Genomic DNA, 24,552 nt, shown 5'->3' on the forward strand with positions numbered 1-24,552 from the left:
TGACCTGATTTTTATGTTGTTCTCTCGGGGCTTGTGGCTTTTTATTGTACAGAAATTCTTATCCAGACTTGATCCCAGGTTGATTTATGCAATGTTATTCCTTCTGGCATTTCAAGTAAACTCCAGCATGGGCTCATCCAAGATGCTCTTGCCTGTATCATCACTTGAACTAATTTCTTGATTTACTTGATTTTACAATCTATTTATTTACTTTAAAGCTCTTCACAACTTGCTTCTTCTTTTATCTTTATACCTCTTTCCACATCATGGACTCCTTTTTTGCTGTTATAATGCATGTCACATCCTCCCAGGTCAGGGTGTTAGGGCTTTGCATTTCTCCCAAACTCTACACTGAGACTGTAGTGTTTCAATAATCAAGATAGATTTACAACAAAAGGCACCTGTAGATAAAGTGTGTGTGCAGTACAGATTAAACATTGAAGTGCTAAAGCTAAATCTAAGTAGTTTACTAGTCCATGAACTGCAGCTTGTAATAACACTTGACTGCATCATCCACCCAATAAGCTGAATGAACATTCAGTTGTTTTTTTTCTTTGTGCATCCATTTAAGTTCATGTCAAACTTTAGAATAAATTAATCATATGAAGTTACAACTTGCTCATATCCTATAAGATCTTGTCCACAGCAAAATGTCTGTACTAGATCCAAGTTGGAAATATTGGAACACTGCAAATCCATCTCATCTTGACCATCATTAGATAGTGATAATGATTAGATCTACATGAGAGGTGGCTAGTAAGCACTCTTAACCTCTTAACCTCTGCATAAGGTGTTGAATATAAACCACTGATTAATCAAACACCAAATACTGTTAATTTTGATAGCTGCAATTCCTTTTTGGGGTGAGCATATGGCAAAATAAATGACAAATCAGCAATAAGCCTTTGAAGCATTTGACTAGCTATTATATAGCATGTGTGCCTCTTGCTTTGCATTAGACTTTCGACTATGTTGATTCCCTTTTGTATTTATTTTTAAAATTGGCTACAGCAGGTGCTAGTGCTAGTACGAGAAGAATACAAGAATCTGCATTAGATGCTTTATTATGCAGTATAAATCTATAATGTCTGTAAGTCTGTTCATTGTTGATAGTAAACTACATATGCAGCATTCTATGCAGCATACTACATATCTGTGTGTTATAAGATTATAGACTCTATTGCCAAAAGTTTGTGGACACCTGTTGTAACATTAATAACTGAAAATTCTATAATTAGAAAACACACCGTAACTGTAAACATCACAGTTGTAACCCAACTATTGAAATGAGCATAGGTTTTAATATTTCTGTAAAGCTGCTTTGAGATAATGTCCATAGTTAAAAGTGCTGCACAGATACAATGAAATGAATTGAAATAAAATGCAATGTGTCAAACTAGCATCATCACATTTAGCTTCTCAAATTCAAGTTTTATTTGCCACATTCAGTCATACACAGTACATGTAGTGTAATGCTTTTTACAAACTGACCATTTATAATAATAAAAAAGAGATGAGGATTTTTTTTTTAATGTTTTTAATTTAAAATTAAATTTAAAGTACAATAAGATACAAAAATAGAATAATAATAAGGAAATAAATGCAGTCTACTGTACAATAAAATGGGAGGTTATACAAGGTAAAATATAATAATGGACAAAATATGGAAAAAAAGAAAAGAATATATGGCATGTGAGCAACAAGACTGATATGCTGATATGGGTAAAAAAAAAAAAAAAAAAAAAAATCTCTGCCATCGCATTGCTAATGGCCACTAACTTCATGTACTATCTTGGTCACTTTTGTTAAATTCTTCTGGATCCACAAAAAAGCAGTGGAAAATAATCAACTTGAGGCAAGTAGGGTTTTATTGATTAGTTGGAAAGGCAAGATGGTGGACAGTAATTTGTGATGCCATCACAATCAGCAATGAATTTAACTGGGTATGTGTGATTTATCAGCCATTTCACAGATTTGGGACACCATTTCTGAATGCAGATGCTTTTCTCCAAAGGCAGTGTCTCAGAACCCATAACAAGAACCTGGACATGCCCTGAATGGTCTACTACTTGATGACATAGAAACCCTGTTGTCCAAATATGGCATTATTCCACTTGATCAGATTGTCACAAGTTTCAGACAGGGCAACTGATCAGTCCTGTGGTAGCTTGACATCTACATCTACACCTTCTTCCCTTCCAAATCTAGTACTGAACAAACACTGGCATGGTAGCTTTTTCTCAAGAATGAAGTTAGTAGGGTGGTTCAATTATTAAGTGTCCTGTCACCAGCCCTTGCCCTTCAGGGGTATATTATAGAAAACGTAAGTGGTGGGGTGCTGTTTAGGGCCCATGCTATGATATCAATGAGAGTCATTTAGACACTGGTTAGGGTTCTGAAAGCATGACACAGAATTATGCAAGGCTTTCTGAGCCTTCTTATATGTAGAGACCTACAAGTGCCATCTGGTTTCATGATTCTGAAACCTGTGTCCTTCTGTCCAATTTCTAATTCTGCTGCTTTCTTTTGGCAGCATGCTTATATAGGAACTGAGGCACAACTACTTTTATTAGTTGATCAAGTCAAAAAAGATTGATTTTTATTTCAATTTTTAGAAGGTCTACTATGTGTTGTTTCAATAGTAAATAGTTATATACCTACAGAACTTCACTAATCATTTGTATGATATCATAGTGAGTGTAAAGGTATTTAGCTTGCTGAACCTGGTTAAAGTTCAGCAACATCAGACTGCCTCTGCCAACTTGCTTTCTTCCTGTACTGCATCTCAGTGCCATCTCTTACCCAGGTTAGCAACACACATTCACATGGCTGTCCACATGATATAGTAGAAAGCATGGCCACCTTCTTCTATTGCTCCATTGTCCAGTTTTGATGCTCACATACCATCTGATCAGTCTGCAGCTACATAAGCTTCATAATCTGCAACGCATTGTGTGTGCTGACACTTTTCTATCATAGCCATCATTAACTTTACCAGCAATTTGTGATATAGTAGCACTACTGTGGGATTGGACTAGACAGGCTAGCTTTTGCTCCCCTCGCAAATCAACGAGTCTTGGGCACACATGACCCTGTCACCAGGTCACTGGTTGTTCTTCTGTAGACCACGTTTGGTATTAACCACTGCATACCGGGAACACCTAACAAGTTCTGTTGTTTTGGAGATGCTCTGACCAATTTGATTAGCCATCTTAATATGGTCCTTGACAGAATCATTCAGATCCTTATGCTTCAGATCCTTTTTCCTGCTTCCAACAGATGAACTTCAAGAACTTATTGTTCACTTGCTGCCAACATATTCCACCTCTTGACAGGTGCCACTGTAATGAGATAATCAATTCACATTCTATTAACTTCACCTGTCAGAGGTTTTAATCTTATGACTGATCATTGTACATCCTATGTATAAGATGTTCTATAACAAAAGAAACATAAAGTTCATTGAAATCATGCATATAGTAATGTTTGTAAGTGTTAAAATTTAGGAATTTTAGGAAAGAGTGGGTATGAATTTGGATTCCCTTAAGATGTTTAATAAAAACACACTTCAATGCACATACTTTTTTTTTGCCTTTTTTGATTTCATGCTTATTTTGTTATGGTAATACTTCTTATGTATCTATGTTTGCATTAATCCACAGTAAAGGTGAAATAGAGCAAGTTGGACATTAACAATATTATCAGCTCCTCATAGATCTGCATCTATGTAAGTAGGAAGCTATGTCTGAAAAAGGCTAAAATAAAGGAAAACTCACAGAGTTTGTCACATGACTTACTCCGTGAGATTTTGGAAAAAAATATTCAGCCATTCTGTATAAAAACCAGGGGACCCGGTCACTTGGTGGTTAGTGTGTAGCTTCACACCTCTGGGGTACTGTCTCCAATCTGTGTGAGTGAAGTTTGCATGTAGGTTTCCTCCAGGTACTCTGACTTTCTCCCCAAGTCCAAAGACATGCATTGGCTGATCTCTAAATTGTCTGTAGCCTGTGAATGGTTGTGAGATGTTGTCATGACATGATATGTCCTTAAACATCACATGATCAGAAGCATACTTTTTCTCATCTTTCTCTCTCTGTCTTTCTCTGTCGAGCTCTACACCCCACTCCTGAGCTCCCAGTGTTTGCCAGTTTCCAGTGTGACCACTGCCACTACCCCTGGTCGGAGTCTCGTCGCTTGGTGGTGCCCACTGATGCTGTGGATGGATCTGTGTGGACAGCCTGTGACCAGGAGACAGCCATGGACAGAGCCACTTGGGGACTTTCACACCGTCACAGATCTGCCATTTCATCTGTCAGCTTGTGACAGCAAGGAATTAGTGTCTATAATGAACTCAGAAAGTACACTGACCTAATAGTTCCTAATGGCCATTGATTGCTGTTGTAGAAAGTGTCACTCAAATGAGGATGGGTTCCCTTCTGAGCCTGGTTCCTTTCAAGGTTTCTTCCTCATATCATCCCAGGGAGTTTTTCCTGGCCACCGTTGCCACAGGCTTGCTCATTAGGGCAATATTAAAATAGTTTAATAATTTAATTAAATAATTTATTTTTATTTCTAGTTATTTAGTTATTTTTTATTTTCATTTTTCCCCCTCTCCTTTCTCTGTTTCTCTTCTTTGTAAAGCTGCTTTGAGACAATGTTCATTGTGTATAAATTGAATTGAACTGAATATGTGCTATGCAGTAGAATTCTGATGAGCTTTGTTTCCCATTAACTTTTTATTCCTGGTATTTAGCTTTGTGTCAAACCTATTACTGTGGGCTGAAATTGTGTTGCTGCCAATAAAAGCAAGCACAATTCTTTGTGTTCAAGTTTCTTTCTCACTGACACCACGACAGTGTTAGATACATTGGTTGATGGGAAATATATAAGATAAGAGTCAGCTGCTACAGTTACCAGTATGACCATCTAATAGTATGAATAGTATTTTTTTTGAAGGAAAAATATAAAAAACACTACTGTTGTCTTCACTATCCTCTTCCAATAGGACCAGCTGGATGGCAAAAACAGTGCAGTGATTTCTTTTTTTCCAGAGCTGTATGTGTAAGCGTTCCTAATAAAGTGGGTGTCAGTGTATCTAACACTATTGAAGCCAACACAGAAAATATGTCCTATAGTATGGCTTACTGTAATATTGTTGTAAGTAGAGTTGTGCACAGTAGAGAGCTGCATTTTGAATTGATAAAGAACTTACAGTTGTCTGGTTTTCTGTTCTTCTGTGCACTTTGTTAACCTCTAGCTTAGGAATCTCTTCCTCCTAGAAAGAGAAATGAGAAGCAAAGTGATAATGGAATGCCTTTTTGGCCCGCTCTGTAACACAGCACCAATGGGTAGAGTTATATAGAGAGATTCAATCTCGCCAATGAGCCTTGCTTACGAGGATATGTTTGCAGTTTCTAGGATGCAAACTCTGGGCCAATACACAAAAGTATCTAGTCTCCAAAAGTTTCCAAATCTGAGTAAATTACTCCGATATCATATCTCTGCAACTCCTTTTTTAACTGTGTAAAAAGAAACCTCCAACGCATAACATCTGATTAGTCCAGGCAACCGTCAATCAAACAAGACTATTGATTAGGAAACTCAATTAGATACACTTTCCTAGTGGGAAAACATAAGGGATGCTGGGAAGTGTAGTGTAAATGGGGACAGCTGGCAAATACATTGAACATGAACATACACTACTCACAAAAAGTTAAGGATATTCGGCTTTTGGGTGAAATTTCAGGATGCACCTAAAATGCACTATAACCTTTACAGGTGAACTTAATTTGACCTTCTCTACACTTTTGAATGCACATGTCCAACTGTTCAGTGTTTCAGTACTTTTTTCATAACTTGCTGTTCTCTAACAAGGTGCTTAATGGCAAAATTCACAACTGGTGTTTGATCCATGAATTGACCAATAAATTTTCTGGTTCAATTAGAATTGGTATTTAAACAGTCCTCTTCATCATGCTGTTCACATTTTGACATCATTAGACCAAGACCACACTTAACAATTGATCAACAGTACCTCGCCATTGCGAGGCTTCAAACAGGTTGTTCTCTGAGGGAAATGGCCACTGAGCTTAGAGTGTCACAGAGTGTCATCAGCAGGTTGAGACAGAGATACAGAGAGACCAGAAGAGTCACAGAAAGGCATAGAATCAGACATCCTTTGGCCACATCCCACGTTGATTATCACTTCATTGTGAACAGTGCCCTGTGGAACCGGATGATGAATGCCACTCAACTCCAGGCATGTTTAACGAGGTGAGAGGCACCCAAGTGTCACGTCAGACCATTCGAAACCGTTTACATCAGCGTGGCCTGCATGCTAGAGGACCTGCAAGGGTACCTGACCACACCACCAGGCACAGGCGTCATTGTGTTTGCATGGGCCAGGGAGCATTTACGCTGGACAAGGAACCAGTGGGCCTCAGTTCTGTTCTCTGATGAAAGTCGATTCACGTTGAGCAGAAATGATGGCTGCCAATGATGTTGGAGACGTCAAGGAGAGCGCTACGCATCAGCAACTGTTGTGGTGGTGGTACAGTCTGGGCAGGTGTGTCTACTCAATACAGAACTGCCCTACATTTTGTGAATGGTACAGTGACAAGCCAATACTACCTGAATAACATCATTAATCCAGTCATTGTGCCCCTGCATGAACAACACAGGCCTAATTTCATCTTCATGGACAACAATGCTCCAGCTCATCGAGGTCGCATCATTAGGGAACGGCTGCTGGAGGCTGGGGTACCTCAAATGGAGTGGCCTGCACTTTCTCCAGACCTGAGTCCCATAGAAAACCTATGGGATCAGCTGAGTCACTGTGTAGAGGCTCGTAACCCTGCACCCCAGAACCTCAATGACCTGAGGGCCACCCTTCAAGAAGAGTGGAATGCCATGCCTCAGCAGACCATAAGTCGACTCGTGAACAGCATGAGACGTCGTTGTCAAGCTGTAATTGATGGTCAAGGGCACATGACAAATTATTGAGACATTGACATTTTTTGTTGTGGTATACCCACCACTGTTGTTGGCTTTTGTTTCAATAAATTGTTTGAGATGAGGAAATCACCACTTCATGATATATCACTGTAGCGTGAACTTTTTACATTTTCCATAAATTTCACCCAAAAGCCAAGTATCCTTAACTTTTTGTGAGTAGTGTATTTTAAACAAAGTAACTTTTCACAAATATTTATTCAGACACTAATATAAAATAATGTATAATCCAAATAATTTATAAATAATTACCCAGCCATATTTTATCACTGCCTTACACAACAGAAACAGATTTTAAATGTATTTCTATATGGATAAATCATAATTAAAAGACAGATTCACTTTATTTCAGATAATCAAGAGACAATGTGATTGGTCTTGAAGGTAGAGGGTTGTAATTGTTTTTAAAAGAGGAAGGTAATTGTGAAGAGATGCTGTCAATGTAGAAGACACAGTATGAATGTTTCACTACATAAAAAAAATATATCTGATTACATTTTCTGAAGCTAAATCTACCCTAAAAAATTTTCATTTTCCCCCCTCATTCCCATAGAAAAATATGTTGCCACTTTTTATCGCCACCCTTAGCATCTTCTCCATATCCGCCAATGTTTCTGTGATAGGTTACAGATCTAAGACCCTGACCATGGTAAAGTTTCTTCTTTCTGTTTTTCAACTACTGTGTTATGCCTCTGTTTGTAGATTGCCTAACCATTGCCCATAAATCAACTTTGATTCTGCCTGAGTTTTGGAACTGTCTGCCTAATCTTTGTTGCACATCCTTTATCTAACAAAATACCTCACCCTAACATGGATGCTGCAAGAGGGTGAGAGTGGTATCTTGCCAGAATAACCAAAGCTCCTTGTGGCCACAGGAAGCCCCTAGCTGGAATGAGTGGCATATTAGAGGCCTGGGATGGGGCCTCAACATTGAAATTTTGGGGTGGGGAGGCCCTGTTTCTTGATTTCTCTGTTTTGCATAGCCCTGATACCTCTATTTGTAGATCGCCTGACCATTGCGTGTTTATTGACTTTGATCCTGCCTGATGTTGGAACTGTTTTCACATCTATTAAACTTCCTAATCTGCAGTTCCCCACAGTACTTCCAAAAACATTGGAAAATTGTGTGAAAAATTTTGGAATAATTTTTTTTCTTCTACTGATATTTTCAAAAAAATGGCTTGTGTGCACTCAGTAACCTTTACAAAGAAATGCTTACTAATCTAAAATGATATCTAGATCAGATTAGATTTATTATGATCACTTATAATTTTTTAAATAAAGATTAGTTTTAACTATGGGTATGAGGTGGCTGTTCCTGGCAGGAAATGAAGACACGTTTGTCTTCAGAACACAGGCAATTATTTAGACGTTTTGGCCCTTTTGGTTTTCCACAGCAGATTGCTGTAAAGGCAAGAGGACCACTGTTTAGAAGTTTTGACCCGTCTGGCGTTCCATACCGGATTACAGCACAGGGCCGTGAACCTCAGAGCCGTCAGCCATATTGTGTTTCTGACAGCGCTTTCCGCAACAGGTTGTCAGTGTTTAAGAGAAAAAATCTTAGGGCAACTTTCAACAATCTGGTTTTTCGCTTTATGTGAAAGGTCGTTAAAAGAAGATATTTACACCTCCATGGGAACACACACAATCAACAATGTTCATTTCTCGTTCGTGATGGAATGTAAGTAGCAGCAGCTGTGTTACTATGATCAAATGGCTAGCTTTATAGCTGTCTATTATTGTTGTTATTATTAGCTGTTATCATTATAGTCCATGCTATCCTTTCAGATTATTTAAATTAATTAATAAATATTTGCTATAAGTGTTCTGGGCATTGGTAACATTGCAAACTTGATTCATTTCAAACAAGCAGCGTAAATGTACCTAAATTATTGTCAGGCCGTAAATGTAGCAAGCTAAATAAAGTAAATGACAGGGCCTTATTCCAGTTCATCTTTTTATAAACGAAGTTTGTATTGAATAAAACAACATTAGCAAGGAGCGTCACAGAGTTTTGGTAGGAATACGTGGATGCTTTGAGAAACCTGCTAGGCAAGTTGCAAACGGGTCTGGCTGGCTTGTGTGTGTGTGTGTGTGTGTGTGTGGCTTCACTGAAATCGTTACTAGCCGGTTTCATGACCAGTATCAACTCATATTAACGATTGTTGATCGTAAATCTGTAATTAGTTAGCATGTCATGTAGCATATAATTAGGCAAATCTAGTGTAGCATTTGTTCTCATCCTGATGGCATGTTAAAGGTGCAATTATTCAATATTTGTCATTGCTTACCAGCATAAGTAATGTGAAAAACAGTATGTAGAAATACTAAGAAAATGGTTTAAGCCAGTGTCTCAAGTGAACAATGTATTAAAAAGCTAAAAAACAAATATTGGAAAATGTCTTTCGGTCCAGCATGCATGTATTTGGATTGGCATCTTGTTAGACATTTAATGGACACGCCCCCAACATCCCTTCACATACAACTTCTCATAAATAATTATGAGTGTTTTATAGAGTTGAAGTTTCATTTTTATAGAGTTAATTGGCTTTCAAGCGCTTGAATATCCGAGTGCACTTAATGTCAAAGTGATGTCATGACATTCTTTGCTAATGGTCGCTCTAGCTATATGTTTAACTCTACTTTAATTACCATTTCAAGTTTTGGGGTGGAGCTTGGTGTACATTGGTAAAAAAAAAAAATGGGTGTGGGGAAAATTAAAAAAATTCAAATAAATAAAATTCAGAGCATTCAAGTTATTTTTCACAATTTTATCTATTTTTCCTTTTTATTTATCTTTCTTTCTGTATATGAAATTGCCTGGATAAGCCCCGTTTTTCATGGCATTTTTATCTCTTTTGTTATATAAACGTCCAACAGTAATTTTACAGTTTTGGTTAGTGCAGTAGTTAGGTGGTATAGTGCCATATAACAATCAGAGCACCAATATGTATATCCCTGCAAAGTGCACTATCACTTCTTTTCACAACCATATTAATTCTAAGTTTGAATACATTTGTTTTCACTTATTTTTCTCTGTAACACTTTATCACCTGAAATTGATTATTGACTAATCCAATGACAGCTCTTTGCTGGTGGAAGAATACAAATAAAGTGTAATGTTTATATGATGAGTGACATCACGCTGTGTTCAGTGTCATGTGCAACAGGGTGAATACCATAAGAGAAAGTCATGCTCTCTGTTTTCATGCTTGTTCAGTTTTTCTCTCTGTCACAGTACATTGTGGGTGGATATGAATTATGGACAAATTTAATCCTTGAATAGATTTACAACCTCAAGATTCTTTTATTGTTGCTATACTGAATATAGCGAAATTAAAGCAGTCCTTTCAGTGCAATTCACATATTATGTGGTGCAAACTATACATCCATTTTAACAAATGAAAGAAGTGAAAAAAATGCAGTCAAGGCAATAGTCATAAATAAGTAAATTATTATAATTATATTAATAATTAAATAATATAAATAAATAATAATTAATAATTAATAATAATTAAATAATAATTATTATAATTATTATAATTATATTATAAATTATTATTATATCTTATTATGTATAAGATATAAATAGGTATGGTGATATTTTATATAGATAGAAATATATGGATATAAATAAGTTATTGCACAAAAGTCTGCATACCGCCGCCTCCTTAATGTTAACCAGAGAAGAATGCTACTTTAACATGTTAACAGTAATTATATATTTTAATAATGAAATAGAATCATTTAGTTGTTCTATTTCACTGTTAGTCATATTATCATTTATTTAAAATAAAAAAAATCAAAACTATTTTACTCATTTTTACTCATTTTACTCAGTGTTTGTGTGCGCCAGTGTTTGTGTGTGCCAGGGCGACGGGCAAACGGTGTATGTGATTACATAAACTTTTGAAAAGCATGTGACCTGAGGCTGAGCTCTGATTGACTTGTTTCAAATTGTCCATGGGGTGCAGCACTATGCACCCTGGACCCGCCCACTTTTGTTGTTAGCGAATCAATATTGCTTTTATATATTTGGACTCATGTGATTGGATCATTCTCAACGAGTCTCATTTCCACTCAGTCAGTTAACAGGCAGGTACTGATTAATTTGGAAGCAAGCAAAATATCTCGAGAAGAAAGAAAATTTGGTGATATCTTTTTAAATAAATGGTTTTATTTTAAATTTTAAGTTTGCTTGCAACCCCCCACCCCTAGTTAGAGGTATACATCACAACTGGGATCCAATGAGACCTGACAAAGAAGATGTGGGTGTGGAAGTGGACTGTCAGATTTTGACTGTCTGCTAAGAGATAAGCTTGTGGGACAGATATAAAGGCCACTTTCCTTAACATGGAAGCGTATTTGGTGCTTTCATGATGTTCATTCCTTGTTAGAATCACAGAGGTTTAAGTTACAGTTTATATTTGGAGAACTGTTACGAGTAGGATTGCTCAGAATTCCTTCAGGAGCAGGTGAAAGTGAGATTTGAAAGCAGTCCCACATACTGCTGTTGTAGAAGTAGTAATAGTGTCATGGCAAGTGGCTTTATGGTATTAAAGATGCTTTGTCATTCATTCTTAATAGCAAGTCACTTATTTTTTTTAAGCATATTACTGCTAGAAAATTCTACAAATAGTTTCAAATTGTAAATTAGATTTACACCGTGCTGGGTCTGATATAGATTTAGATTTACACAGTTTAACTGGATGTAAGTGACTGATTTAGAAGAAATTTAAAAGTGGCTTGCTACTCTTAATGTTGAGACTAGAAATTGAAGTGTTAAAATGATACTCATAGTCATAGAGACCATCCTGAGAATAGAGATTACCCTGTTTAATTATTATTTTTTTAAATTGACCAATGTGTTTAAAAATGATGCTTATGATAACTAGTACTCCCATACTCCTGTGTTAAATTGATTAGCTCCTGCATAAAATGATAAAGTTTGGCAGGTCACTTAATAAAATGTACCCTGTTGCTGATTGTATTGTTTAGAGATGATAAATCTGTTAGCACACAAAAGTTTTCTAGACTGTAAGTTAGCAGATGCAAGATCCTGAAATGTGGGGGAAAAGTGAGTAGGTTTTTAAAAAACAATGAAACAATAATGTGACTAATAAGAAACACTAATATAGTTCATCATTTGGATTTGGTACAATTTTGCTTTGTACCTCAATAAAAAAAAAGTTAATTATTTTATAACACAAGTAGGACTAAGGGTTGAGTGGCAGAAGTCTGTAACTCAGTCAATCTGCAGTAGAAGAAGAAATAGCCAGAAGAAACAAAAGGGTGTGGTGGACTTCATCAATGCTATCACTTGGAGTTCAATAGAGGCAGATTATAAATATGTGCAAGCAGTGTTCCTTTTATTCTGTTCTTACTCATGGCAGTGTGTAATCAGAAATTAGATGACAGATGAGGTATTAATAATTTGTGTGCTTTTACTGAGGAGTAATGAGTTTAATGGAGTCATGTTGGAGAACATCAGGCTCTGGAAAATGGTCAAAGTTGAAATTCTTTTAAGCAGTAGTCTCAAATGTAAAATGCAGAAAATCAGGTTTTTGGCAAAAATTAATTATCTCAAACTTCCTCCTTTTTCACTAAGCCACAAAAGAAGGTGCACCATAATGTCATTTATGTAGAATTTTCTAGACAGACTACAATTTTTGGGGGACCACCATTTGCACTGATCAGGAATGGCTTCACTTCCTGTATCATTCTTGCTATGTTGCCTTGCCGTTCATCTGTGGTTGTGTAGACAAACAGTGTGGAATGGGAGGATGGGATGTGGTTAAAAATGACATCACTGTCCAGCACTGCTGGTCTAGGCTCCGACGTCATTAAAACAAATTGAGTAAACTTAAATCAAGCTGGCAATGTCCATTGAGTATTCAAAATCACAATCAGAGTCACAATAAATGTTTACTTTGTCTTTGTTCTGGTTTTATTCATTGTACAAAGACATTTTTAAAATTGCTTTTGTGCAGGCACAAAAAAGGCAACAGTGCAATACATTTCGCTTGGTTTCACCTTTTTGAACAATTTAGGCTGTACACTGAAGAACATCAGGCCTTTAAAAGGTCATATGCAAATAAAATGTAAATGCACAGGCAGACACAGGGTGGTTCTTGATTTCTTTAATGACAGCAAGAAGTGGATTTGAATCTTGGCTTTTTTGGGTAATGTAGACACTGCACTAAAATTCAGAGTTTTAATGTTACCTGATGGAAGGTTTGTGTTCATTAATTAATGCAAACCATAAATGGTGTATGTTATATGCGAGTATTTATGAAGTTTGCATACATGTGTATTTTATAGAGGTTTGTACATCTTTAAAACATCTTTAGGTTGAATATTGCGCTAGGTAAAGGGGTACCGGTATACTGTGATGTATATTATTGGCCTAGTTCAGAGAAATGCTGAGATCAGATCAAAATAAAAACCAATTCTTACTTTCTTTTTTTTTGTAATGCTTTTCCCGGCTTCCGCAGTTTCTTTCAGGTGTTGCTTGGTTTGAATTCTCCCTTCAGTCCTTTTCAGAAGGTGAAAAGCCTGCTTAAAATGGGTTAAGGGCTTGTGAATGACTTGGCCTGTTTCAAACCTTCCACTTCTTCCCCTGATGAAGTCCTCTGTTATGTTGGCAGTGTCTTTGTCATTGTCTTGTTGCCTGATGAAATTCCTCCCATTTAGATTGGATGCATTTTTTTAAAATAAATTTTCAGACAGAACTTTCCTGTAGTTGTCTGAATTCATTCTGCTGCTGCCACCATGAGTTACATCATCAATAAAGATTAGTGACCCTGTTCCAGAAGCAGCCATGCAAGCACAAGTCATCACACTACCTCCACCATGCTTGACAGCTCATGTGTTGTGGATCATGAGCAGATCCTACATGCTTTCTACATGCTTTTGCCTTTCAATCACTTTGGTTTCTTTGCAAATTCCAATCTGGCCTTTCAAGACATTTCACATTGTTGTATTGGCTTGGCTATGTCCAATGCTTGAGCAATGACTTCCCTGCTTTTCTCAGCCTCAGAATGGCTTTCTTTTCTCCCACAGCCAAGACTCTGGTCTTTGTGTTGATTTAACCTTTTTAACAACAAATGCAGTTTTCACAGGCAAAACCCAGGGTGCAAACCAAAAACTATTCATGACTTAATTGTCAGTCTAAATTAAGCAGTCAGTCTAACAGGGCGTCTTGGAAAAATGTGTAGGTTCAAACAAAAAGTCCCATGTAGTTGTTTAACACAACTAGATGTAAATATCTGCTCTGTCATCTCATCATCTTCTGATCTCAAACCCAGATGTCTTAAGTGTATAACAAACAATATAATTGGCCTCATTGCACTACTGTTGGAGGAGACTGTATGTTTGCAAAACACTGCATAATTATTTTGATTTAGGTAAGCTAAAATACTGCTCCCAAAACTGCGTTTCTTCTACCCAAGCTGCAATATCTAAATGGAAATATCTGCCTCTTAGTGGTAATTATGACAACTTTTGTGAGGGAGGGGCCAAGATGGAGATAAACTACTATACAAACTAAATGAACTAAAGAGATATGAAACGGATTGCTATCATGTTTTATCCCAACAGGTTGGTAGACGTCTGTCCTGTTGGGGAACATTCTGTTTCCAGTCACCTGTCTGTTGTACTGCATTACACAACATGTTATCAAATGCACAGTTTGTAGGAGATGGTATTAACTGTCTATTTCAAAATGGTTGTGATATTCGGTAACCTAATCCAACTAAAGTGACTGATATACATCTTAATAGACTGACAGTTATGCTTGTGCATTATAATCATTTTTATCATCTCTACACAAGATTACATTGGCATCATACCCAGTGTTGTTTACTCTGATTATATTGTATTACCAGACCTGCCAGTACTTACTCATTTTGTGTAAAAGCAACAAATCCCTCTAAACTGAACTGGATGTACCACAGTACAAGGCTTGGGATGATTTACAATGGTAAGAGGAATCGCTGATAGTCATTCTTATAGGTGGAATCTGTCATGACTTAAATGTGTGTTCGAAAAAGCAGCTTTAAGATATTTGTGTCTTGTTTTGTAATATGTATTTCTTTTTTGCCTGTTTTGTGTCCTACGAGCCTTAAAAACTTATGTTGCCTGATTTCAGAGCAGAGCAATACAACAAAACTTCTTTCACTGATGCATCTAAGCTTCCCTTGTCCATGCATCCATACAGATAAAGCCGTTAGTGTCTTTGCTTGCAAAACATGAACGAGGGCTTAAATTTAGAAAATGAAGCAGCATGTTGTTTATTAGGGTGACTTCACTATGCAGGAATTCAGTATCCCCGTTGCTGTTCAGCAGAACCTGTGTATGCTTATTTTATGTAATGTTATTTTAGTTTTAATAATAAGCTCAATTATACCTTAATCATAACTTGACAGGTTTATTTACAGCCCGACTTGGCGCACATTCCTGACCTTTTTAAAAGGCAATTAAGCCAAAAACAAATTAAAATATAGTTGCAAGCAATGATGATCGGGCCCAAGCAACGGTGGCATCGCCACCCAGGCGCACCAGACAAAGTGGGCACAGTGGGTACATGCATTTAAAGGGGAAATACCAAAAGGAAAAGAGTGACAATTTGGGTCTAATGAAAGTGATCACAGCAATGTCCACTGATGGCAAAAAGACAACTAACTCTCCGTCTAAACTATATAAGGACAAAAGTGACAGTTTGGGTGTAATGAAACAGATCATAGCAATGTCCAGTGATGTCAAAAGGGACAATGACTCCCTCTAAACCATATTACTATATCAGGTTTTATATATATATATATATATATATATATATATATATATATATATATATATATATATATATATATATATACACACAAACTACTCACAAAAAGTTAAGGATATTTGGATTTTGGGTGAAATTTATGGAAAATGTAAAAAGTTCACACTACAGTGATACATCATGAAAGTAGGGCATTTAAGTAGAAGCATGCAATGGTGATTTCCTCATCTCAAACAATTTATTGAAACAAAAGCCAACAACAGTGGTGGGTATACCACAACAAAAAATGTCAATGTCTCAATAATTTGTCATGTGCCCTTGACCATCAATTACAGCTTGACAACGACGTCTCATGCTGTTCACGAGTCGACTTATTGTCTGCTGAGGCATGGCATTCCACTCTTCTTGAAGGGCGGCCCTCAGGTCATTGAGGTTCTGGGGTGCAGGGTTACGAGCCTCTACACGGCGACTCAGCTGATCCCATAGGTTTTCTATGGGATTCAGGTCTGGAGAAAGTGCAGGCCACTCCATTTGAGGTACCCCAGCCTCCAGCAGCCGTTCCCTAATGATGCGACCTCGATGAGCTGGAGCATTGTTGTCCATGAAGATGAAATTAGGCCTGTGTTGTTCATGTAGGGGCACAATGACTGGATTAATGATGTTATTCAGGTAGTATTGGCTTGTCACTGTACCATTCACAAAATGTAGGGCAGTTCTGTATTGAGGAGACACACCTGCCCAGACTGTACCACCACCACAACAGTGGCTGATGCATAGCGCTCTCCTTGACGTCTCCAACATCATTGGCGGCCATCATTTCTGCTCAACGTGAATTGACTTTCATCAGAGAACAGCACTGAGGCCCACTGCTTGCAGGTCGTCTAGCATGCAGACCACGCTGATGTAAACGGTTTCGTATGGTCTGACGTGACACTTGGGTGCCTCTCACCTCCCTTAAATGTGCCTGGAGTTGAGTGGCATTCATCATCCGGTTCCGCAGGGCACTGTTCACAATGAAGCAGTCATCAACATGGGATGTGGCCAAAGGACGTCCAATTCTATGCCTTTCTGTGACTCTTCCAGTCTTTCTGTATCTCTGTCGCAACCTGCTGATGACACTCTGTGACACTCTAAGCTCAGTGGCCACTTCCCTCTGAGAACATCCTGTTTGAAGCCTTGCAATGGCGAGGTACTGTTGGTCAATTGTTAGGTGTCATCTTGGTCTCATGATGTCAAAATGTGAACAGCATGATGAAGAGGACTGTTTAAATACCAATTCTAATTGAACCAGAAAATTTATTGGTCGATTTATGGATCCAACACCAGTTGTGAATTTTGCCGTTAAGCACCTTGTTAGAGAACAGCAAGTTATGCAAAAAGTACTGAAACACTGAACAGTTGGACATGTGCATTCAAAAGTGTAGAGAAGGTCAAATTAAGTTCACCTGTAAAGGTTATAGTGCATTTTAGGTGCATCCTGAAATTTCACCCAAAAGCCCAATATTCTTAACTTTTTGTGAGTAGTGTGTATATATATGTGTGTGTGTGTGTGTGTGTGTGTGTGTATATATATATATATATATATATAAAATATAAATAAAATGAGAGAGAGTCACCCAGAAAAACAAAAATTTGTATAAATATTTCATTACTAAATTTATTGCTATACGTTATAGATTGATATATATGATGATATTATGATGATATTATGATAATATTATTAATATTATACTAATATAATTTACATCATACTATTTGTCTTTTCCTGAAGTGTATATACATTTTTTGGTTGACTCTGTATATATAAATTGCGAACATGAAGCCATATTAAAAATAAATAAATAAATAAATAAATAAAGGGGAAAGAGCCTCTAGTGGACATAGTCTAGTACTGCAGGAGTCAGGTCAAAACCATGTCTAGTCAATGGACTGATAAATGTAAAAATTTGTTGTGAGCCGTTTGAGCGTCACAAAATCATGAAACTAAGCAAACTTACTCACAACCAGTTGTTCTTTCTATGTAAAATATTTTGAAACATTAGGACTTTCCACTGTTAAGATATAAGAACATTTAATCTTATTCTATTATGTCCTTATTTACATCCTCACAATAGCAACATCATTCACAATATCACAAATTCCTTCACAGTTTCACATCAGCCATGTCTTGACATTATTCTGACTGATTTTGAACCAAATAACATGAAAGAATGTGATTAGATTCATAAAAGTGACACACTTCCTGCTGCCAGTTGGTGGCGCTATGACTGAGACGCACAGTAGTCATGTCCGTGTGATCGGCTTTCTTCTCTTAACATAAATTTGAGGTTTGATGTACATCACACAATATACACCGAAATTAGCCACTTCCTGTTTCCTTTTATTCGCCATAAGTTTAAGGGCTTCTCACGGCTGAACCGTTTGAGATATCAAAAATCCCTCATCAAGATTAGATCCTCAATGTCTTCAGATCATATTGGACCCTGTTTGGTCAAAATCATACAAATCCTGTAGGAGGAGTATATCAAATTCCATTGGGTGCATTTTTCAAACATCTCAAAATAACTGACTTCCTGTTAAGCAGATCCCATGACAGGTGGATGAATGTCATTTAGCTCAATGAGATCTAAATGTATACTACGTCTCATGCATATACGTGTAAGTGAAGATGAGCTGTGCAGCTATATTTCTGACAAAGTTCCAGGGGGCGCTGTGACTGCCCTGTGCCACGCCCGGGGACCAGCCACACTGGCCTTTCTCATAAACATTTACACTCTCTATGGGAAATATTTTGGAACATTAGGCCTTTCTACTTGTAAGATATGAGAAGATTCTTTGTCTTCTATTATGTTCTCATGTAAATCATCACCATAGTAACACGATTCGAGGTATCAAAAATTCCTCCACTGTTTCACATCAGCCATGTCTTGTCATTATCCTGACTGATTTTGAACCAAATCAGATGAAAGTAAGGGAGAAAATATTAGAGATTTCAAAAAGTGACACACTTCCTGCTGCCAGTTGGTGGCGCTATGACTGAGACTCACAGTTGTCATATCAGTGTGATCAGCTTTCAATGCTTCACGTAATCCTAAGGTTTCATGTAGATCACTTAATGTACACAGAAGTTATTAGCCACTTCCTGTTTCGTTTTATTCGCCATAAGCTTAAGGGCTTCTCACGGCTGAACCGTTTGAGATATCAAAAATCCCTCATCAATTTTGCATTATCAATGTCTTGAGATCATTTTAGCCTGGGTTCGGTGGCGGCTGTATCAATTCCCTAGGAGGAGTATTTCAAATTCCATTGGGTGCGTTTTGCAAACAACTCAAAATAACTCACTTCCTGTGGATTAGACTTAATGACATGCAGTGTGAAAGTTGTTCAGTTCAATGAGATCTAAGTGTGTACCAAGTTGTACATGGATATGTGCAAGTGTGTATCAGCTACGCAGCAAGATTTTCCAGGGGGTGCTGTAACGGGTGTGTGCCACGCCCAGGGCCGAGCCACGGGGACGTCCTAATGGCCGCAGATTCCAACCTGTCTGCTGATTTTCAAGAGGTTTTGAGCATGATAAGGGGTCCAAAATGCCCCGAAAGGTTGAAAAATAAATAAATAAATAAAACATAAATTCAATTCATAAACTCAAAAACAATAGGGCTTCTGCACCTACGGTGCGAGGCCTCTGGCCTTGCTCCTTTGGTGCTCGGGCCCTAATAAAAAAAAAATCCTTAGAAGACCAAGAGGTCCCTTCGCACTGCTAGTGCTAGATCCCTAATGAAAAGGCTAGAGACTAGCACCTATAGCCGAGTCATAACTAGATTCTGGCATGCCTAATTCTTTTGACCTGCTCAGAGCCATGAATGGTGGCATCGTCAATTGATGGTAGTCAAGGGGAATTGTAAGACGATAACATATTGCCATACATGTTGTCGAGAGTTAACAAAATATATATATTTTTTTAAAGTCAATTTTTTTGTTTTGTTTTTCCTGTTTTCTCTTCCTTTCTGTCTGATTGCATGATGGAGGTATAGAACCCATTGTACAAGATTTTAACGTGTATGTTTCTCTCTCTCTCTTTCTCTGTGGGTGTGTGTCTGTCTCTCCATATTTCTGTCTCCATCCATTCGTACTTAGAGTAAAGATGCCTGAGCTAGCAAGTTGAGGCAAGGACCAGGACCACTTTTCCTGTTTCCACAAACCCCCCACCTGCAAACATGAATGGTAAGACTGACATAAGTTATGAATGAAAAATATGCATTACAAAGACATATGTTACTTTTTTTTTTCTTGTTGCATCACCCTGCTACACTTGGATTTGTAAAGTACACCATTTCTAGCCTCACTCCAGCTAACACCAGCTTGAACTGCTCTTACACAGTCAGCAATGAATAGACTTCTGGGAGATAAATTTTGATAATGCTGACTTGGCAAATACAGCATTTTTAACCTTACCAGTAAATATGGCAAATTTAGACACACACAGCAATTAAGGGGTCAGGCGATTTCTGTCCCCATAGTAATGGAAGAAGACTAGAAGCCTCTTGGACCATTAAGGCCTGTGCTGCAGGAACTATACTAGATCTGAAGAGAAATAGTAAAGGTGGTTCTGATATGTCACCTTAATTCTGATTTTGGGAGCCCTTCCATGTTGTAAATAATGTCCAATTGCTTAAATTGCCACAAATTATGTGACAAGTATAATGTCAATACATAAAAGCTTTGCTTAGAAATGGTGTCACTTCCTGTTTGACAATTTAGCCAATAAGAAATCAGCCATTTGCAGATTATGGCTGAAACATCACAGATATTGTAATTTTGAGCAATATCTGAGCAATTCTTTCTTTTGGTCCGATCTCACAATGCTGTTTTCGAATTTTCATGATTATTGGAAAATTTGTAAAGAATGCAAAAAAAAAAATGGACTAAGTGAGTCTTTGAGACTCTTAAGACATGATAATTTATTCAACAAATTTGGTCAATATCTTTCACACTGTTGTGAAAATACTGAATGTCTACACTTCCTATTTGGTGACTCACTATTAAATTTGTTTGGGCATTACATACAAACACTCTATCATATTAGAAACCTAAGAAACAAGCAATGATCTCTTTCAAATATGATGGTTATTAGACAAAATTTCTTTATAAATGTTACAAGCAAATCGGTTGATTATAGTGTGGAGGGGACATTTCATGTTCCTTCGCCAGTCCACAGCCATCAGGGAATACTATTTCCATGAAAGAGTGTACATGGTCTGCAACAATGCTTAGGTAGATGATACGTGTTAAAGTACCATCCACATGGATGGCAGGACCCAAGGTTTCCCAGCAGAATATTGCCCAAAGCATGACACCGTCACCGCCGGCTTGCCTTCTTCCCATAGTGCATCCTGGTGCCATGTGTTCCCCTGGTATGTGACGCACACGCACCCGGTCATCCACGTGATGTAAAAGAAAACGTGATTCATCAGACCAGGCCATCTTCTTCCATTGCTCTGTGGTCCAGTTCTGATGCTCACGTGCCCATTGTTGCTACTTTCTGCGGTGCAGAGGGGTCACCATAGGCAACCCTACTGGTCTGCGGCTATGCAGCCCCATATGTAACCAACTGCAATGCACTGTGTATTCTGACAGCTTTCTGTCAGAACCAGCATTAACCTATTTAGCACACGGGCCTTCCTTCCCCACATGCATCATTTAACCTTGGCCACCCATGACCCTGTTCCCTGTTCCACCACTGTTCCTTGGACCACTTTTGGTAGATACTGACCACTACAGACTGGGAACACCCCACACAAGCTGCAGTTTTGGAGATGCTCTGATCTAGGCGTCTAGCCATCACAATTTGGCCCTTGTCAAACCTGCTCAAATCCTTACGCTTGCCCATTTTTTCCTGCTTCTAACACAAACACGACAAAATGTTCACTTGCTGCCTAATATATCCAACCCACTAACAGGTACCATGATGAGGAGATCATCAGTGTTATTCACTTCATCTGTCAGTGCTCATTGTGTTATGGCTGATCGGTGTATATACACACACAAAGCATTCTGTGGGCTGCTCTGACTTCCATAGTTATAATAGTAACAACAGGAAAACATACAATCTCTAAAAGTTACCTTTGGTGCTTGGCCCCCTAAAAACATCTCTTAACTGTTAGAAAGATATTATTTCACATGCTTCTATGATTTTATAGAATGCCATAAAACACCTTGGCATTTCATATCACATGGTACTCTGATGAAAAACAGAGATTGTGCAACAATGTATTCACATGCATTTTGATTAACAAATTTGCTTCCTCTTTTCTTTTTTCTTTTGTTTTTCTTCTTGAATTCATTTCACTCAGGTGGCCGCAGCATATGGGCTATAAGTCCAGAGGAAAGGGATAAACATGATCAGAAATTTGACTCACTCTCCCCAGTGCAGGGTTTTGTGACTGGTAAGTACTCTGCAGGGTTGTATTTGTCGTTGATTTGAAAATTATTTTGCTGTAAATGTCTAGCTCTCGAAACAAACATGAACTGTGCATGCCTACACGTACAGTGCATTGCAAAAGTATTCATACCCCTTGAGCTTACCACAAACATAAATGTATTTTATGTGATAGACCACCACAAAATATTTGTGAAGTGAAAGGAAAATGATAAATGGTTTTCTTTTATTTTTTTCATATATAAAAATCTGAAAAGTGTGGCATGCATTTGTATCCAGCCCCCTTTACTCTGATGCCCCTGTGGATCCAATTTCCATCAGAAGTCCCCTAATTATTAAATACTATTAACATACTATTTGCTAATTAGTAAATAGAGTCTGTGTGTAATCTCAGTATAAATACAGTTGTTCTGTGAAGCCCTCAGAGGTTTGTTAGAGAACATAAACAAACAGCATCATGAAGCCCAAGGAACACACCAGACAGATCAGGGGTGAAGTTTAAAGCAGGGTTAGGTTATAAAAAAATATCCCAAGCTTTCTTATGGAGCACTGTTCAATCCATCATCCGAAAATAGATTCATCATCCGAAAGAGTATGGCACAACTGCAAACCTACTAAGACATGGCCGTCCACCTAAACTGACAGACCAGGCAAGGAGAGCATTAATCAGAGAAGCAGCCAAGAGCCCGTGGAAACTCTGGAGGAGCTGCAGAAATCTACAGCTCAGGTGGGAGAATCTGTCCACAGGACAACTATTAGTCTTGCACTCCACAAATCTGGCCTTTATGAAAAAGTGGCAAGAAGAAAGTCATTGTTGAAAGAAAGCCATAAGAAGTCCCATTTGCAGTTTGGAACAAGCCATGTGGGGGACACAGCAAACATGTGGAAGAAGGTGCTCTGGTCAGATGAGACCAAAATTGAACTTTTTGTCCTGCATAGTCGATGGGAAGATGGATGGAGCCAAATACGGGGCAATCTTAGAAGAAAACTAAGAGGTTCACCTTCCAGCAGGACAACAACCCTAAACATACATCCAGAGCTACGATGGAATGGTTTAGATGAAAGGATATTCATGTGTAAGAATGGCCAATTCAAAGTCCAGACCTAAATCCAATTGAGAATCTGTGTCAAGGGTATGAATACTTTTGCAGGGCACTGTATGTGTTAGAGAGATAAAAAGTTAAGTTTTCTCAAGATTTGTTTCCTGCTGTTGACAAATGCTTGAAATTCCCCCCGTGCCCTTTTTCTATATAGGGGAAAAGGCAAGGGGTTTCTTCCTGCAGTCAGGCCTCCCTTCCTCAGTGCTGGCTGAGATCTGGTGAGTACTCTATGCTAAACAAAAATCTTAAAAAAAAAAAAAAAAAAAAAAAAAAAAAAAAAAATTGTGAATTTTGAAGTAGTTTACTTGGGTCATCTGTTCTGAAAGCATCATTTGTGCACACTATCTTCTGTGGTATAATTTCAGTAGCCATGTCTCCGAAAAAGGGGAAATCAGGCATCAGTGTTGCCAAGAGGAAAGCTGTGAGATCAACCATCGAGTTGAAACAGATTAATTCATTTTACATTATTTCCTATGGGGAAAAATAATTCGGTTTTCGACCAAATCGGTATTCGACCGGAGTTTTGGAACAAATTAAGGTCAAACACCGAGGTACCACTGTACATTATTCTATACTTGCTTTTTAAGGTCATTCGCTTCAACATCATCCGGAACGCTTCAATTTGAAAATCATATTACAAATCAATATTTTTGATAGATTTAAAAAAAAATACAAACCAATGCTATTACTTTGCTGGTTGAGATTCCCTCATTTCTGTTTTCACATGGTGAGATTTAAAGACATGAACAGATTTTTTAAAAATTTATTATTAAAACAAGATTTTTACTACACAGTTTTTCTACATCAAGGCCTCAGAGCTGTTCTCCTACTTTTGTTTTATATATGGTTTTAACAGGTAGCAAATATGAAGTTGTAGATTCATTCAGATCCTTCTTTCCAGTAAGATTCTGGTGATGTACTGTTTGTCCCTGGTGCAGGGCTCTGGCTGACATGAACAAGGATGGAAAAATGGACCGCCTGGAGTTCTCGATTGCCATGAAACTGATCAAGATGAAGCTGCAGGGCCAGAATCTTCCTTCAGCTCTACCTATCATCATGAAACAACCACCAGTACCTGCTCCTACCATGCCACTAACACCACTTGGTAAGATGCCAGTGTGTTAATGTACCCTCCTTAATTTGAACAAAATGTGTTTTAACTTTAGAAAAGCACGTTTTTGCTTATTAGGAATAGAGTAGTTCATATTTTCAGTCTC

At 37.8% G+C, this 24,552-nt stretch overlaps 1 protein-coding gene across 1 annotated transcript in view; it reads left to right on the plus strand.

Annotated features, from left to right (window-relative positions):
- Positions 1–8,490: 8,490 nt before the first annotated feature.
- itsn2b (intersectin 2b) overlaps positions 8,491–24,552 on the plus strand; it is a 48,075-nt gene continuing 32,013 nt past the window's right edge. The window contains exons 1-5 of the mRNA XM_058399758.1: positions 8,491–8,692; positions 19,934–20,020; positions 22,150–22,242; positions 23,490–23,553; positions 24,274–24,440. Coding sequence (XP_058255741.1) covers positions 20,014–20,020; positions 22,150–22,242; positions 23,490–23,553; positions 24,274–24,440 — 331 coding nt within the window. The 5' untranslated portion in view covers positions 8,491–8,692; positions 19,934–20,013. The remainder of the gene's footprint in view (positions 8,693–19,933; positions 20,021–22,149; positions 22,243–23,489; positions 23,554–24,273; positions 24,441–24,552) is intronic.

This window comes from Hemibagrus wyckioides, linkage group LG09 (genome assembly GCF_019097595.1).
Source record: "Hemibagrus wyckioides isolate EC202008001 linkage group LG09, SWU_Hwy_1.0, whole genome shotgun sequence".
Taxonomy (NCBI): Eukaryota; Metazoa; Chordata; class Actinopteri; order Siluriformes; family Bagridae; genus Hemibagrus; species Hemibagrus wyckioides.